General features: G+C 52.4%; 1 protein-coding gene across 7 annotated transcripts; it reads right to left on the bottom strand.

Moving 5' to 3' along the window:
- Positions 1-841: 841 nt before the first annotated feature.
- Positions 842-16,335, bottom strand: ZMYM3 (zinc finger MYM-type containing 3). Of its 7 annotated transcripts, none has more exons than XM_017516753.2 (25): positions 15,874-16,335; positions 13,811-14,496; positions 12,793-12,836; positions 12,421-12,493; positions 11,678-11,972; positions 11,286-11,463; positions 10,723-10,941; positions 10,281-10,431; positions 9,937-10,052; positions 9,687-9,773; positions 9,412-9,562; positions 8,972-9,144; positions 8,586-8,751; positions 7,837-7,934; positions 7,592-7,754; positions 7,226-7,338; positions 6,891-7,065; positions 6,562-6,708; positions 6,008-6,111; positions 5,520-5,688; positions 5,040-5,191; positions 4,188-4,302; positions 3,388-3,642; positions 2,429-2,546; positions 842-2,317 (listed from the first exon to the last, which is right to left on the bottom strand). In XM_017516753.2, exons 2-25 carry the CDS (start codon positions 14,475-14,477, stop codon positions 2,125-2,127), a joined length of 4,122 nt encoding a protein of 1,373 aa, XP_017372242.1. In that variant the 5' UTR covers positions 14,478-14,496; positions 15,874-16,335; the 3' UTR covers positions 842-2,124. The 7 variants fall into 7 exon arrangements, with proteins under 7 accessions (XP_017372242.1, XP_017372244.1, XP_037590233.1 ...); XM_017516755.2 differs by having other exon boundaries at positions 12,421-12,487; XM_037734305.1 differs by lacking the exon at positions 15,874-16,335 and adding an exon at positions 15,695-15,864 and having other exon boundaries at positions 12,421-12,487.
- Positions 16,336-18,180: the final 1,845 nt, after the last annotated feature.

Raw genomic sequence — 18,180 nt, 5'->3', positions numbered from 1 at the left:
CTAAACAGATCTGAGCCTACTACCCCTTGGCTGGAAAAATCTCAGCCTTGCACTTCCCACCCCATCTCTGTGATCTCCCAACCCTTTCCACTTTGTTTTTGAGGCCCAGGTCTAATGCCACCTCCCTTAGTAAACCCTCATATAGCCTCCCTATAAACGTGTTTTGTCTTTTTTTGAGACAGTTTCACTCTGTCACCCAGAATGGGTGCAGTGGGGTGATTTTGGCTCACTGCAACCTCTGTCTCCTAGGCTCAAACCATCCTCCCAGCCTCAGCTTCCTCAATAGCTGCGACTACTGGTGTGCACCACCACACCCAGCTTAATTCTTGTATTTTTGTTAGAGATGGGGTTTTGCCATGTTGCCCAGGCTAGTCTTGAACTCCTGGGCTCAAGGGATCTTCCCACCTTGGTCTCCCAAAGTGCTGGGATTACAGGCGTGAGCCACCACACCCAGCCTCCCTGGAAACCTGAAGTGAGTGCTTTATTCCTCTGTTCTCCCACAGCACTATTTATTTTATTCTGCCTGTATTAGGACTAACTGTGTGCTACTTGGTCTCCCCTATAGGCTGGGAGCCTGCTGGGGATTGGATCCTGGTCTACCAGTCTGTCTTTTTTGAAGCATGTAATCTAGGTCTTTAAACATAATGGTTTCTTAATACATGGCTAGTGAATTTTTTTTTTCCTTAAGTGTTTGGAAACTTGTTAACAAGACCACATTCCCAGTAGATTCATTCAGTAAAGTAAGAACAATTCTCAAACACCACCTGACTTCTTTATACTTGGAAAGGTTTGAAGTTCCAGCATTGCTCCTCTATATCCATCACCCAGGAAAGACAAAAGGCAATTTTAACTCTTTATTTGAAACAAACAATTTCAGAGACAGGTTAGTCGTGACAACAGCTTCTCACTACAACACAAGGGTGGGCATGGCTCACTGAAGGGACAGGCCAGGCGCCTCAGAACAATATATACAATTTAAACAGTCGCTAACTGGTGACAGTTATAAAAACACAAAAAGGAGCCTGGGAAACAGCAAAGTCAACAGGGAAAGAACTGGGTACCCCCTTTGCCAGAAGCTAATCATTTTCTGGGACCTCAAAGGCAAGATGGGGAAGAGAAAAGATGTAGGCAGTGGGGGCAGGCCCCGTGCCCACAGCTCCTCACCTGTCCTTCGACCACAGATCCCATCCTGCACGACTCAAGCCCCCACAGGCTTGGCCTGGCTCTTATGACGGGGGTGGGGGAAACAAAAAGAGGGGAACCCAGCCTCAACCCAAGTCAGAAGGTAGTTTTTGCCTTGGGAGCTCTGTCCATTGAACTAAAGGGAGGCAGTTACAGAGGGGCTAAGCATGTTGACACCATGGCTCATGGCAACCTAAGATGGCAGAGAGACAAACACAGAAACCAAGGGGACAGGAGTCTGCACAACAGGAGTCTGCTCCCCATACTTAGTCATTCTCTGCCTCTGAGGAAAAGAAGGCATTTGGAAAATTTTTTAAACGGCAGCACCAAGGGTCGGTACTTGCCGGGGTGGGTACGCAGTGGTGAGAGGGTGCCAACAACCAATTATTTCATGGAAGGGGAAAAGTGTCTAAGCTTTGTGTTTTAGGTAAATGGTCCCCTCATCACTTTCATCGTTTATTCCATACCTTTCAGATAAGACTGTTTTGCGTGGTTCTGGGGAAGAGAAGGGAGTGGGCACAGGGCAGAAAAGGCAGCTGGGTTTTTCCCTAGGTCATACCTAGGAACAAGAGGCTTTACCTATGCGGGATGGGTCAGGAAACCCAAAGCCAACAGGATCACCAGAGCTATTAACACTCCACCCAGAGTATGGACCCGGAAGGAGGGGTTTACTCTGACGCATAAAGAAAACGGGTGAGCTGGCTTTTGCCCATCACTGGGAGACCAGCCCGAGTACAGAAGACCGGGGCCCCGTGGTTGTCAAGTGGTATGGAAGAAGGTAAAAGCCAGGGGTTCCTAGAGAAGGCAGGGAATGGGTGAGCGGAAGGGGGCAGTCAAGGTCCTTCAGAATGAGTAGCATTGGTTCCTGGGCCTGTAACCCTGAGGGGACATGGCCACAGGGCAGACATTGATGTGAAAGATGGATATGGATGGCACAGGAGCTCAGTCCAGGTCTTCCTCCCCAGGACGACCCAGTTCCTCATAAATCTCACGCACAGCCAGGATGCGATTGAGCATGCTCTCCAACATGCTGCGGTCCATGGGGATCACAGAATACCAGAGAGGCGACTCGGCGATGCAGGACCGTTCCGGTTGCAGATAGAACACATCATTGCGAGTCCGGAGGCTTTCAGGACTGCAACATCAGGGGTGGGGTGGGGATGGCAGGACAGAAGATCAGTACCGAGGCAAAGTAGATCCCTTGGTTCCCCATGCTAATGCTCTTCCTGCCAACTCACCAACTCACCATTTTGAGAGATAGAATTCATAGAACTTGACAGGGCAGCGGAGGGGATTCATGCGGTTCTCACGCTGCTCTAAGATAGGGGCTTCATCTTCTCTCTTCCGTTTTCCAGGACCTGTGTCTGTAGGGGAGGAAAATGACTCAGACTTGTTAAGAGCAGAGGCTCCATGAGCCACATCCAAGAGCACTGTCCAGGGTACAGGGAGACGGTGTCATGACACAAAGTACAGTCTCATCAAGTCTCATCAAGACTGAGAGGTGAAAGAAGAGGTCAGTCTCTCCCACGCCAGCCCCACATCCTGTCGGGCTGTTGTTACTCGGCACTCCCCAGTTCCCACTGCCAAACTCTCTCATTAAAAACTCTCCCAAGTTGCCCTCTTGAAAAGGTGATCTCTGAAGTTATAAACAACTGATAAAACAGACCCTATTGCAAGGGTGAGCTTGCCTTCTGGGATCGAGAAACAGCAATGACCCCAATCCCTTGTGTGTTAGTCCAGTAGAAGCATGGGTCCAGAAAAGGGACCTTGGGAACTATACTCAGACAGGACAGAAATCCAGGGACAGAAAAAAATGGAAACCAAGGTGCAGTTGTTGTTAGGCCTGATAGCAAAGAATCACAGAAAGCCTGTCATTCATTCAGGCTTTCTACCCTCCCCTACAGCCAAACACACCCAACGGCTTCCTCCTTGTCCACCACCCAGAAAAAGCAGGCAAGCAAGTAGTGTTTTAAACGAGGAAAGGTGGGAAACAGGCCATAGGGTGACCTCCTATTTATATGACAGCCATTGCCCATCAGGTAGGAAGACTGGCCGTTTCTATCCTTTCTGCACACAGGAACGGAAGGAGAAGGGAGCTAGGGGCCAAGGAGAGGGCCGATCTGGCAGGTATGGTGGATTACAGCGGGGCATGGAAAGGGAAGGCAGAGAAGGGGCAAAAGCACAGGGGAGGGGGCAGCCTCGTACCTCGCCCTTTCCTCTGGCGGACTGGGGCATAGTAGCGGATGCTCACCACCTTGGTGGTGCCTCGAGGGGTAGTACACTTGCGGGACTGCCGCACCACATTGGTGAAGGAGAGCTGCATGTGTTCCTCAGCTGTCTGCAGCCCAAAAAACTTAGTGTTGAAGAACATGAGGGTGTTGAGGAGGACAAAAGGCGAGTAGACCCCCAGTTGCTTACACTCCCAGAGGTGCTCCTCCTCCACTCGAGAGAACACCGTATCTATAATGGTCAAGGGGGAGAGGCCGGTCAGGAGCGTGTGGCTACCTAAACCCAACCACGTCCCATCCCACGTGCCCTGCTTATTTCCCACATGATTCCATTTGGTGAGTAACCTTTGTATATAAAACGCTGTCACTCTGCTACACTTGCTACACTACACAGTGGGACTGGGCTTTTAAAAATATATACTTTCCACACCTGCAATTTGGAACATCTCTCACCACCCTCAAGTTGCAGACAGGTAAATGTAAACCTTGAGGAGTCCCACGATTTCTTACTTTCTTTCTTTACTTACCACCCAAACCCAGGCCATCTTTTTCTGGTCCTAGAGATAGCTCTTCAGACCTAAGTCTTGATCCCCTCCTCATGTTCAAGTACAGGTGCTCCTGTGCTCCTTTAACTCTAAACCCTGAGGCATCCAGCTACACGATCCTGCCCTCGGGCCCTTTGTGAAGAGTGGCACACCAAACAGCACAGGACTCTCGGGATGGTGAATTGGAAGAATGGAGAAAGGGTGTAGGGGTTGCTACGTCCCTGTCCCTTACTGTTGGGGAGGAGTGTAGGCTGCCAGGTACTCAGAGACTTGTTGAGTTCTTGAACAAAAGTCAGGTAGTAAAGGTCCGTGAAAATGTTCACCATCCGGTTATTTTCCAGCAAGTACTGTGAAAAGAAAAGCAGACACACATAAGGCTAGACTGTAGGTCCTAGAAGAAAGATAATGATGCTGAAGCTCCCAGGTATGGTGTCCTTGATCATTAAGAGATGATGGGAAACAGCTGCTTGATTAGGTAGCCTCGAGCACTTTCCCCCAGGTCTACCTACATTTCTCAACTACTCAGGGTTTGCTGGAAGAGGAGGAGGCTTGGAGATGTTCTTCAGAAGCCCATACCTCCTTGTCAGGTAATATGTGGCTGACTTCTCCTAGTGGGAACTAAACATTACCCCAGCACTCAAGGAGCCTGGCTCTACCTATCCCTCCCCTCCTAGAATGGGCTTAAGGATTACAAAGGGAACCTGAATAGCAATGAAGACTGCTCCTTGGCCAACAGTCCTGGAATGCAGTTTTGATTTTAGAAGAACATTGGTATTTCATGTTCTATTTGGAGTAAGAGATTAAAGGCAAGCTGCCTGCTTGAGGTAGGGAACAAGATGAGGAACAGGGAGTGCAACAGAATATTTTTTTTTCATTAAAAAATATGTTTTGAGTAGAGATGGGGTATCACTTGGTTGCCCAGGCTGGTCTCAAACTCCTAGCTTGAAGCAATCCTCCTGCCTCAGCCTCCCAAAGTGGTGGGATTACAGGCGTGAGCTACCATGCCCAACCCAGAATCATTTCTGGTTAGACCCCGCCTGCTGTGTTAACAGTGACAGGAAGTGAGGCGGTGCACGAGGGGTACCTGCTGGATGCCAAGACACAGATAGTAGATACTGTCAGGTTCATATCGTTCACCATTGGGCCGAGTGATTTCTCTCACAAACTGGGCCAGACCGTAGTTGAGCTCAGCAGCTGAGCAGGCGAGAATATCCTCTTTGATACGCATTGGTTTGGCTGCAGTGATATGTAGTACAGGTGGACAGGATTAAGAAAAACTCTATATGGAGAAATTCACTTAGCTCCACCACCATTAACCCCTTCATCCCTTAGTCATGCCTAGCTCCTGAACAATTACAGAAAAAGCCCCTAACCTGGAACCTAGACAGCAATTCCCTTTTAATCTACAACTCCTCCCTTTCTTCACAGGGCACCCTTAAGTGACCACACCCTTATCACTCCTAGACATCTTCAGCCGAATCACAGGCCCAGCCCCTCTTCCCCTTTCCCTCCTCCTCCCTGCCCCTGTCTCCCCCCAGCCCCACCCCAACCCCCAGGTACTTACGGCCAAAGCGCAGCTCATCACCCTTGCTGGTTTCTCCATTGGCATATTTTGACTGCACCCAGCACTTCCAAGCATTGACACCATAAGAATAGTTGAGTCCAGTACAACTAGGCTGACTGCTCATGGAGTCCCGGGAACAGCTTTCGGAAAGCACCAGCCGCTTTTGACCCTGGAGGGGAAGAGAAAGCAGGGGCGTGGCAGAGGTAAGGCCAGAGGCAAGGTGAAAGCTAGTCAACACCATATTTACTGCTGGCTGGGGCAGGGGCTGATGTAAGCACACAGCAAGCTTCCATAGCACAGAGTCCCAGGAACAGCTTTGATGACCTTGTGAAATGGGAGGAGGGCAAAGTTTGGCTTTATCTCAGTACTTCTAGGGTTGGAGAAAGGAGGTTAGGGAAGGTCAAACTATGGTTGCTGGCTTGGCTCTCGCGTCCTCTCCCCTTTGGGCCGCCATTCTTCTTTGGTACATACAGTAACCCCAGCCCTACCTTCCTCATGGTTCGGGGAAGGTCTTGTTCAGTAGACACGTCCTCGGGCCCTACCAGGCCACAATCAAAGAGGAAGTCTACACTGGGATTAATGTCCAAAGGATCTAATATAAGGGAAAGAAAGAAAAAAATCAATTTCTTAAGATCTCAACCCTGCAGACCTTCCACCCCACCCCTGCTACTTGCCAACTTTATAACTACATGAGCCAAAGGAACTAGTAAAGCTATACCAAAAAGCATGCTCAGAGGCACAAAAACAAAACACAGCAACGTGAAGATATTCAGCACTACTGAACTGTAAACATGTTGAACATGGTGAAATTTTATGTTCTTTCACAGTTGAAAAATTAAAGGGGAAAAAAAAAAAACATGACTCAGAAGTCTAAAAGAGTGCACCTGTCCTGGTATCTCTGGCACTGCTCCCTGTGAGAACCTTCTGTCTTAGAATCACAATGAACACTTTTCAGGGTCACGCTCAGGGACACAAGGAACACTCCCTTCCTGATGGCACAAATGCTACCATACTCAGTGGGCATGGCTCCAACCTTACTCACTCTTAGGAAAGTCTGCCTCCAAGTCTTGCCCAGGCTCATCCAAGACATTGGCCATCTTGACTGCCATGGCCAGGACATCATCTCGAGCAGGCCCAAACAGGTCACAGTCTTCCAGGAGTCCCTCTGCACTCTGGTTGCTCACAAGATCTGGGAAGCAGAGAAGTTGGCTCAGTGGCTACAAGCTCCTGCTAGTACCCTCACAAACTTTCAGGGGCTGATCCCAGCTATCTTCCCATTCTACTAGGCACCAAGATCACCCATACCACCCCCTCAGGCAGTGACACGCTGGTAACACCCTGTCTCCCTTGTTGCCACCATCTATGGCATACCACAAAGGTCAGATGAGGCCTTGTCTAACTCCTCAGCCTCTGCAATCATTTCTGCCATGGCCAGGATGTCAGCCTCCAAGGGGTTGGAAGGGATCTTCACCTTCAGCTCCTCAATGGTCTCTACAATCTTGTCTGTGCTCTCCAAGGTAGTGGGCAAGAACATGGGCACAGGCACCTGGAGGCACGAATCCCAACTAAATGCCAAGAACCATACCAGCAGATGAGGAGGAGATTATGAGAGTGAGGGGGACAGTTGATGAGAGCAAGGGGAAAGGGTGGATCTCAAACTTGGAAGAGGAAAGGAGGACCCAGCCAGGAAGGGCAGGGAAACTTACCGGGATAGGCATCGAGAAAGGCACCGGGACTTTCTGGCAGTACAGATGCATAGGCACTGGCACAAAGATGGGCACTGGGATGGGCAGCACGATCACCTGTGGCTTCCACTCTTCTGTGGATAAGAAAGGGGTCTCAGAGATCCTGCTGAACTGGTCACATGTGACCCGCCAAAAGCTCTAACATGTGCTCAGTGTCACAAAACTGCCCTTGAACCAACGACTGAATGACACCTCTGTGATTCCAGGACAACCATATGCATGAGGCTTCAGCCACCTAAGAAATCCCCATGTCCAGTTCCCGGATACAGGGCTGGCAGGCCTAGGATTCTGGAATACAGCCTGTGGCATCGAGGTACCCTGGCTCACCTGTCTGACTCCCTTTGGACTTCATCTCCACCTTGCAGGAGACGCCCCGATTCTGCATCAGTGGCTTACACATGGCAGCTTTGTTTTTGCGGGGTGTTGCTGGGGGCGGCGGGGGTGGAGGAGGGGTGGGAGCAGTGGGAGCTGATCGGGTCTTCACAGGGATCTGCAGAGATAAAGGAACGTTTGTGCCCCCAACCACCGTACCCTCTTCTGAAATTATCCTCCCCCTTGGCTTTTGCTCCGACCTTGCCCAAATTCCCATTTTCCTCTGGGGTCCTCACTGTGTTGCTGTTCTCCACTTTGGTTTGAGAGGGTGTCTGGGGTTTTGCCTCAGGAGACTGACCTGTAGATCAAAACAAATGAATGCTCTCATCCAAGGAACTAGCTGTCCATTTTCCTTACACCTGTTCCAGGAGAGCTTCATTAACAGGTACACCAAATACAGATGGGAAGTTCTAGGATCTGTCCCCCTTGCCATCCCAGATGTAGTCTCCTATATGCCCCAGCAACAGCAGCCAAGAAGATTCTTTGCTCCTGGAGAATGAAACATTACACTTTCCCCCACAACCCACATTTGAAACCTTCCATTTAGATAGCCTGAAGAGTTTGGTATCCCTGGAGTTGTGGAGGGGAGGGGTAACATTCGAGAAACAGTAGTCTTCAGTCTCACTAAAGGTAGAGTTTATGCTGAGATCTCCTTATCTCAAAAAACTAACCACAATCCCTACATGCCCCATCATACTTGGATAGGTACCCATTCCCTAAAAATACATACTTCATAGAAAATCAGTAGATGCTAACTCTAAGAAGCTTTAAATAAGACTCACCCTGGTACCTGCAGGGTCTGGAAGCTAAAAGAGAATACAGTTCACAGTACCATACCCTATCTGGCCAGGGATGAGGTGAATGCAAGAGGAAGGAGAAAAGGGCCAGGCTTAGGATTAGGAGAGTCCAGGCCCCCTCTAACAGAGTGTGCCCTCTGCCCGGGACTCACTGTTCAGGAGGCTCTCGGGCCCACTCTGGGTATCCAGGTTGGGTTGGTTCTGCTGGCTATAGAAGCGCAGCAGACACTGCTGGTTGCAGAAATGACGGATTTGCCCACGCCAGTGGATGGTCTCCAGCAGCTTCCCCTGGCGCTTACAGGCATGGCACCGGGCAGCCTGAGGATGTTAACAAGATGGTCAGACCTGCCTCCCTAAAATGTGTCGAGCACTTTCTTTCCCCTGGGATAAGCCATGCTCCTCCTCTCAGAGATGGGGCCGCTTAGAGATGGAAGGCTGGCTGCCCTCCCTGAGATCTGCCCACACCCAAGCTCAGTACCACAGCCCATGCTCCCCGCCACCCTCTTTCCCGGCTCGCTAGCATGCTGACCCGCCTTACCTTGCAGTACCACAGCAGGTACTTGCTCTTACAGTCTTCACTGCAGAAGTCCCAAGTGCTGCCATCCAGTTGCTCAGTGACTCCACGCTGGCAGGTCTGGGAGCAGTAAGTACAAGTGATACAGCACAAGCCCAGCTTCTTAGTGAAGTCCTGTTTGTACAGCAGCACACAGCCTAGAAAGAGGGAAAGAGGAAAGAGCGTCCAGAGACACAGATACCGAAGGGCACAAGACCCAATCTTTTCAAGGCACGACACCTGAAACCTCTCTCTAAGCAGCCCCTTGTACCCAAAGCCTTAGAGGAGACAGGGTGGGGGGGCGGGTAGAGTATCATGGGTAGAAGGCTCTGCCTCATGGACCACTTTCCCAGCCTCCCTCCCTTTCCCTCCATTCTTCCTGGCTGGGAGTTAACAGTATCTTCTGCCCTTCCCCATTTCCTTACCTTCGCTGCAGAAGCTTTTCTCCACTCCGCTGAATCGGAGTTTCTCATGCAAGAGTTTCTCCTGCCGACAGTGCTCACACTGGGACACCACACCCCGAAGCCGCTTGAAGTCCTCACAGCAATCACGGCAGCAGAACTGGAACACCTGGTCCTGAGGTGGGGGCACAGGGCGAGGAGGACAAGCTGTAACGTCTGGCCCAGCAGGGGCCAAGTGGAAGGACCCCTTCAGACAGTCTGGTCATGTGGCAAGATGTGGGTGGGGGTGGGGCTCTTACCTGCCAGTCCAAGACCTCAGGCTTGCCACTGAAGAGGCTGTGGCAGTAGTGACAGCTCAGGTGAATGCCCCCCTCGGGGCTTGTGCGCTGGAGGGAAGGAAGACAAGTAAGGAGGGAGGGGCAACATGTGTGCAGCGGTGGAGAAGGGGAGTCAGGCTTGTTCTTTGCTCTGCCCAGGCCTGCCTACCCCAATCCTCTGACCCTCTTTATGTTGCCACACCCTTCTATCCCTGGTCCAGGGTCTGAGTACCTGGAACTTGGTCCAGCAGCTGGGGCTGCAGAACTGGTAGACTGTGCGGTCCACCTTGTTGTAGTAACAGGGGTCAGAGAGGCTGCGGCGGCAGAAGCTGCAGGGTCGGGGAGGGCCTGGGGCATAGAGAGAATGAGAGAGAGGAAAAGAGAAAGAAAGAAAGAGAGAGGGGGGAGAGAGAGAGCACACAGAAGGTGTAACGTAGTGCAGAGACGGAACAGAAAATCCACGGGGAAATGTGGTTGGGGCTGAGGTGGGGCAGCAGGGATTACTCTGGAAGAGGGGAGTATGGGAGGTAGAGAGAAGGCCAGCAGGGGACTCAGAGAAGAGGGCTTTGCACCTACCAGTGAGCCCTGCCTGCTTCACTTTGTAAGAAGTGGTACAGCACAGGGAACAGAACAAGCTGGTCTTGCCATTACGATCCACATGTGATAGCATCTCAAAGTTCTTACACAGGGTCTTGCACCAGACACATGGGTACACACGTGTGTTTTTCTGTGAGGATGGGGAAGGAGAGGCTGAGGCTGGATTTGTCCCTTCACTTTTATTTTTTAAATGTTTTAAACATGAAATATTTCAGGCATACAAAAAAAGTATAGATGATGATGTAACAAAGACCTGTGTATCCACCAGCCAGCTTCAAAAATAAAACATAACAGATACAATTGAAACCCCCTTTATTTGTTTTATTTCTCCCAGCCCTTGACCCATCAGCCACCTTTATTTATCACCCAAGAACCATACCCCCTTCCACAGCCCTCTAATGCACTACTCCCTCGGCCCCACCTTCTTGTACGCCCCCAAGCAGGTTGTGTTGCAGAACCGCTTTTGTTGGCCCTCATGGAAGAGGAGCTCGGGGCCAGGGCTCCCGGTCTTGGTGTAGATGTAAGCCCCACACTGGTCACAACAGTTGGTTTTCAGTCCCTTGTTGGCCCGGAATTTGGAGAAGCAAGAATCGCTGCAGAGCCGGTGTACCACGCTGCCATTGCTGACCTCATGCAGGACCTGCCACACACACACACACCCTGAGCTACAGCCTGGCCACCACCGCCCACCCCAATGCAAGGACAGCCCCCCACCTCACCCTAGACCTTCACAGCAGACAGTGGGCCCAGGGACCCCCCAACCTGCGCCTCAGGCTGCCGACTTGATGGTGAGGTCCTGGGAGATAAGGAAGGCCAGCTGCGCACATCCTGGAGAAGCTCTGTCCTTGAATATGCTCCCTCATGGTGGCCACCTTTCCTCCCCACTCCCCTTTCCACAGGGCCTGGCCCCTGCAGCCCCAGGATGGGAGGGGCAGGTCAGGACTGGCCAGGCTCTGTACATCAGCCCCCACCGAGTGTCCTCACCTCCCCAGTCTTCTGGCATATGCTGCAGCGAGTGGCATCGGCGGGATCCCCAGACTGGGGGATTGGGCGCTGTTGTTGGGCCTCATACAGGGAGAGACAGACAGACGTGCAGAACTCATGGAAGGAGCCTCCGGAACCAGTCTGCGCCACAACCGAGTCCTTGGTGTTCCAGATCTCCCTAGAGGTGGGAACAGGTTTGAATATTCACTCAGGACCACCCTCTCATTTCCTCAGCTTCCGCCCCTCCTCCAGGATCAGTGACCACAGACTCCCTCCCTATATCGCTCACTTGCCCAGCTCTGGCCTGCTAGGTTCTTACCAACAGTCTCTGTCTTACTCATACTCCTGCCCAGATCCCTGCCCTCTGCACAGCCCCCAAGACCCTCACGCACTTCTTGCAGAAGGTACAGGTCTTTTTGCCCGAAGGCTTCTTGGAGAAAGTAGTGAGGCAGGATGACGAGCAGAAGAGCTGAGGCAGCCCCTTGCGCTGATAGGCAGTCTGCCCCTTCTGCAGTGGTGTCCGGCAATGTGCACAAGTCATCTTGGTGCCCACTGCAGAGCGCCCAGCCCTTTGTGACACACTTGAACGTAGGGACATTCGAGGAGAGCGCCGGGGTCGGAATGGCACAAAGTCCTCATCATTGGGGTCATCTACCATGGCATCAGAATCCTCATCTGACACTGGAACTGAGGAAGTGGGGAGGTGGACGTGAGAAAGGCCACCAGACCAGGTTTCCAGCCATCCCCTGATCAACAGTTCAGTCCCTCTCCTGGAATCCCAGTTGTTCCAGCCTTTACACCCTGGCCCTTGTTACATTAGTATAAGACCTTGGTGTCTCTCTCCCTTGGTTACTCTGTAACCTCCCAGGGGGGGAAAGAGAGAGGCTCTAAATGAGTAGATTTGGAGACAGAGATGGCATAGATCAAACAGGAAACTCACCATTCTCACTGCTCTTGTTTTCAATTTCCCCCACTGCCCCTGGTTCCCATGCCAACCCATAGCGGAGACAGGTACTTCTCGAACTGCATAGAGCAGGACTACAGGAGCTAGAAGATCCATGCCCTGCTGCATGCCACTTTCGGCTCTCTTCCATACCCAGAACTCCCAGGTCACACTTCCTCAAATCCTACTTACTGCTCTCAGTGGAATCCACAACCTCAGGTTTTGGAGGTTCTGCTCTCCTAACGCGCTCGCTTCTCTTCTGTACCTTGGAAAGATGGGAGGGATGGAAAACTGACACCCTGGCCAGGTTAACACTAGTACAGAGTTTGGGGGGGGGATAGGAGATGGGAGGGGGAAGGGAGAATAGGGACCCTTGGCCCAGCCCTTAGGAGGAGGGGAGAAAAGGAGGCTGGACTTTCTCCCCAACAAGCAGTAGACAGTAGTGCTCCCTCCCTCCTCCTTACACACACTCTCTACTGAACAACATCTGGGAGGGAAAATGAAGGGTCTGTCCTTCCCAGAGCTAAGGGGGAACGAGACTCCTTCCAATCCCCTCCCCCTCACCCGTTCAGGCGGCTTCTCACTCGCCTTCGCAGTCAGGCCATCTCCTGCAAAGGAAGCAGAAGGCAGCCTAAATGTTGAGCCTGCCCTCACCACCCCCTCCCCGGCCCAACCCCCGCCTCCATTCCTGGGGAAGAACTTACTCAAAACTGAAAGGGAAAACTCAAGTGCCTGTGGCTTCTTGGGGCCCCTCTCAGGGTTACCTCGGGCACTGTACTAAGGGGGGGCACGTGCAGCTATTCCATAAAAAAAATTCTATCCTTCCCATCAGCTTTCTGTCCCAATCCTTAAGGGTTAAGGAAATACAGGTAATATACCTTTCATTAAGAATTTATATTTTACCAATGAAAGACACACACAACCACCCAAAGGTAGCAAAAGGAAAAGGACGCATCAATGTCTGGGTAGGTTTCCCTGGATTCGGGTGGTTATATAAGCCCCAAGACCCTCACCACAGCGTGACAGAGGCACACCACTAGGCAGAAGACGGGAGAAACTAGAGCCTCTCAAATCAAGGCTGTCCCTCCCCTATCAGAGATTCAATCCTAGACCCTGCATTTCTACCACTCTGCCTAAATCCTTATGCTGTTAGGGGTTCTAGAACCTAGTTACCATTCATCAAACCCAGAAACCCCACTCCCATTTAGAACCAAAAGCTGTAAAAGTCTTAGAACCAAGAAGCCTGGTGTACTTCCCTAAATCCTGAAGGAAGGACTCTGGCACCAAAAGCCTGCTGGGCTAAGAAAAAGGGAACCTTTCCCACCAAATCCACTCCCCCCAACCTACACTCCCTGAAACCTTACCCCATTCCTCCCCCACAGCCTGTGCCCACCCCTACTTTCCTTAATCTTCCTCTCCGCACCACCATACTCCTCCCTCCTAAACCCCAAGTCCTTCCCCACACCCATCCCTACTCTTATCTCTCCACCCTCCTCCTCCCCACTACTTCGCAAAGCACACAGCCACACTTCCTTACCACCCGTCTCCTAGCCCTGATTCTCCAGATAATTAGGCAACCTACCTGGCAAGGAAGGATGTGCAGCTGGGCTAGAGCCCCCAGGTTTGGTTTGAGAACTGTTGATTCCATCCCCCAGAGTCTCTCCCACTGAAGGGCTAGGGGGGGCATTTGGGCTCTGTGGCTGCCCTTGGGGAAGCTCCTCCTCCTGCCCAGGGGAGCCCCTTCTCACAGTAGCCATGGAGGTGGTCTCCTCTTCTTCAATATGTGGGGACTGCAGGGTTATTGGAGAATCTGGAGCCAAAGGCTCTAGCAGCCCCTCGGGTGAAGAGGAATTTGCCCCAGCCCCTGGGTCAGTTGGTACCACCTCAGGGGTCTGGCCTCCTGGTCCAGGCTCTAAGGTCTGATCCCCCGCATCCCATGCCAGGGTCCCCTCAGGACCGTGGTCCACCTCCGGGGGAGACGGGGCTTTATAGAGCAGCCCCCCCAGCCCCAGCAACTCAGTGGCTCCATCCAGGACTCCAGGGTCTTTTTCCAGGCCAGCAGGGGTATCAAGCAGGTCCAGGGCTCCCGAGGATGGAGAAGGGCCAGGGGGGGCCCATCCTCGAGTTGGGGCAGTCTGGGATTCCAGCAGATCCTCTCCAAATTCCATGTCTACTGGTAGATCTCCAGCCAGGGGCTTCTCTGGCAGGGTCAATGTGTCAAATGGACTGGGGAAATCACTGGGGTCCATGAGTATGGCTAGATATGGGCTGCAGAGTAGGAGTGGAAGAGGGAGCAATAGAGGTGGTCTTAGCCAGAATTCCTTCTTATATAGGCTGAGACACACCCCATCATCCACTTGTATTTCTCTTGAACAGCCCCACCACCACAATCTACAAGCATTTCCGAAGGCTTCAGTCCTAATGACCACTCCCCCCATACAGCGCCCCCAGTGGGGAGAGGCGTTCCCCGCCCTGGCCCCGTGCCCACACTGGCCAGGCAGTCGGTCTTTCCACCCGCCCACCGCCCCCCCCACACTCGACTGCAACTCCCATTCCCTTCCCCCCTTACCTTTCACCCCCCCAACTCAGGCTGAATGCCCCCTTAGAGTCTCCTAAGGCCGTCGCCACCAGGAGCCTTTCCCGCCCCCGCGATCTCAGTTTCCATTCCCTCCCCACACTGCTGGAGCCCCCCAGCTCCCCAGTCTTTACCCACCCTGTCTGCCCCCCCCCCCCTCCCCGCGTTGCTAGGTCCTCCCTCGGCCCTTCCCCCGCCCCCACAAACTGCCCTACGTAACCCCTTCCCCCCAGTTACCTTTCAGGTCTCCCACTTCTTCAGCCCCGTCCCCCTTTCCCATTGCTCCTCCAGTCCTCCCTTCTCCTGTTGCCCACCCCCAACCTCAGGCATTTACAGGGAGACATTTTGGAGCTGCGATCTCTCCTCAGACCCCCCCTCCCGGCTACCGCAGGATACCGCTTGCAGGTTCGGTTCGGGTTGAGCAGGCCCGACCCCTACCTGCGGCAGGGTTAGTGTAAAGGCTACAAGCCTAGAACTGCAGACAGCGACGGCCCCGCGCTCCTTCTCCACCTCCCTCCCTAGCAGCCGGGACAGGGGTCGCGGCCCCTTTAAATGGCAGCGCCGCTCGCAGCGCCCAGCGCTCTGCACCAGGCGGGCGGGCGGTGCCAGCAACCAACCCCATTGGCTGGCTCGAGGAGGGGGCTCGCGAGACAGCGCCGGCCCCCGGCGCGAGACTCCCAGTCCAGTGGCCGCCTGGAAATTGCGGAGTGGAGTACAGCCACTGGAGACGGCGCTTGAGCCCCCGCCCGGGGCCCCGTTAGTTGAGAAGGAAAAGATAGCCTCTGGAGCTTTGAAGCCGGCCCCCCCGGGAAAGGCGGCGTCCCCTTTCCACCCAAGGGCCGAGTGTGCTCACTCACAAAAAACACAGATCTACGCACCTGCTTCCCTTACCTGGCTCAAGAGTCTGGCCCCCGTCACACCCTGCCCGCCCTACCTCCTGGAGCCCACTCTACCCGTGATCCCCTCCTCTCATTCAAATGGTTCCCGGTCCCCTCCCCCTCCCCGTGTCTCTCTTCGCTTCCCACTCGTGTTCAACCCCCTCGGCGTCCGCCCCCCTCAATAGTCCCTACCTACGCCATGCAGCAGGCGCCTGCCAAGATTACCCTCCCCCATCCCCACCTCTCCGGGGCCCGCCCCCTGGGCGACTGTTGGGGTAGTGAGTGACAGCGGAGGATGGGGGGAGGTAGGGACCCAGCCTTCACGTGCCCCTCCTCCCCTTGTCTGCAGTCCTGAGGCCCCCTAAACAGTCGGAGATTCAGAGTTATGGGGTGTCTGAAGCCTGATCCCCAGCCACACAGGTAGGGTTAAATGGCTCTGGCTGAGTGACAACGCCTATGCAGTAACCGTTAATGCTTGATGACCCCCAAACCAGGTCCTGCAAAGCCACCCCCTACTCTCTTAACAGGCTTAGGGTAAGTTGGGATCTTCTCCCTGAGTCTTCCTGCAGGAACTCCCTGCATTATCTCTGGAGTTTTCCTCCCTCACCAAGGCTGACCGATCGCTCCCTCTCTCTCAGACACACACACTCTCACTCTCTCTGCCTCTCTCCTCCCGCCCTCTTTCAGTCCTTGTCTCTCTCTTCTCGCTCTCTCTTTCTCTCTCTCCCCCTGTCTCTTTTTGTCTCCGTCTCTGTCTCTCTGCTTTTCTCTTGCGCACGAGCACGCAGGCGCGCTAACACACTCACGCTCCCCCCCTCCTGGATGGTCCTTAGCCTGTGGGTGTGGCTGAGGTTAGGCTAGAGAAGTGGAGTAGGGGTAGGTGGCACTAACGTTAAGCCTACTGCCTTTACAAAATGTATGCCAGGATCCATTCTCAGTCCGCATTATATTAATAGTTAGAACACTTTACAATCCCCGCTCCCCACTTCCCACTCCAGCCCCTAAAGGCTGAGAGCATTTAGTAGCTGAGCTACTAGAGGAGGCTCAGTCTGGAAGGAAGTCTCCTTAGGAACAGGAAGGTTTGGTGTCCAGTGCCTATTCCATCCTGCCTCGTTGACTTCTGGCCTCTCCTCCTTCCCACACAAAGCGTCTCCTGGCCTTGTAGTCCTCGGGAGTTTACCCTCCCTTTTCTCATTCCTTTTCCCAGAAGCCTTATCCTTCCTGGCTCCCCACATGGCCTTGAGGTTATCTTTGCTCCCTCCTACAAACAGATAAAAGCCAGAGTTTCTTACTTTTAGGTTTCCCAAATCCAGCTTTCTCTTTATCTTAACCAGCGTTCTGTGTACCCATCTCCTACCTCCTGTTTATTTCTATTCTTGGACCTCCCCTTGGCATTTTCTGCTTGTTCCATCTCAGTTAGGCCACCTAGTTTTTTTGTATTGCCTGCCCTCCTCAACATATACTTGAATCCTTGGCTGCTCTGCTTGTGGAGATGCCTGCCTGGTCACTGTCTTTCAAGTTGAGGGGAGCTGATCTAACAGGGTTAGGTGGCGTATTATTAATTCTAGATGCAGTGGGGTGGCCTAAGAATGGGTTCTGGAGTCACATCAGATTTCTAATCTCAGCTCTGCCACTTTTTAGTCAGGTGACTTTGGACAAGTGACTTGTCAAGTGAAGGGCCTTAGTTTTCTCATCTTTAAAACAGATAAGGAAACAGTCTAAATGTCCAATAATAGGGGATTTTGGTTATACAACGGATGTAGTCATTAACAACCACATTTTAGGCCGGGCTTAGTGACTCACGTCTTTAATCCTGGCACTTTGGGATGCCGAGGCAGATGGATCCCTTGAGCTCAGGAGTTCCAGACCAGCCTGAGCAACATGGTGAAACCCCTTCTCTACAAAAAATACAAAAAATTAGCAAGGTATGGTGGTACACACCTGTAGTTCCAGCTATTCAGGAGGCGGAGGTGTGAGGATCACTTGAGCTGGGAGGCAGAAATTGAAGTGAACTCAGATGGCCCACCTGCACTCCAGCTCAGGGCGACAGAAGAGCACTCTGTCTCAAACAAAACAAAACCTGAAAAAAAACAAAAAACAAAAACAAAAAAAAAATCGAATGACACATGATACCGTAATAGTGGATACATGCAAGTATACATTTGTTCAAAGAGGTACGCAATGTAAACACCAAGGTTGAAGTAACTCTAATGTAAACTGCAGACTTTGGTTACTAATGATGTGTCAATGTAGGTTCATTGAATGTAACAAATTTACCACTCTGATTCAGATGTTGGTAGTCAGGGAAGCCTTCACTACATGGGGGAAGGAGGTCTATGAGAATCTCCGTACCTACCTATCAGTTTTGCTGTGAAACTAAAATTGCTCTTAAAAAATAAAATCTTGGCCGGGCGCGGTGGCTCAAGCCTGTAATCCCAGCACTTTGGGAGGCCGAGGCGGGTGGATCACGAGGTCAAGAGATCGAGACCATCCTGGTCA

The sequence above is a fragment of the Cebus imitator genome, unplaced genomic scaffold (genome assembly GCF_001604975.1).
Source record: "Cebus imitator isolate Cc_AM_T3 unplaced genomic scaffold, Cebus_imitator-1.0 Scaffold602, whole genome shotgun sequence".
In the NCBI taxonomy this organism is placed as follows: Eukaryota; Metazoa; Chordata; class Mammalia; order Primates; family Cebidae; genus Cebus; species Cebus imitator.
Note: the sequence above shows the minus strand (reverse complement) of the source record. Positions and strands in the feature narration are given on the sequence as shown.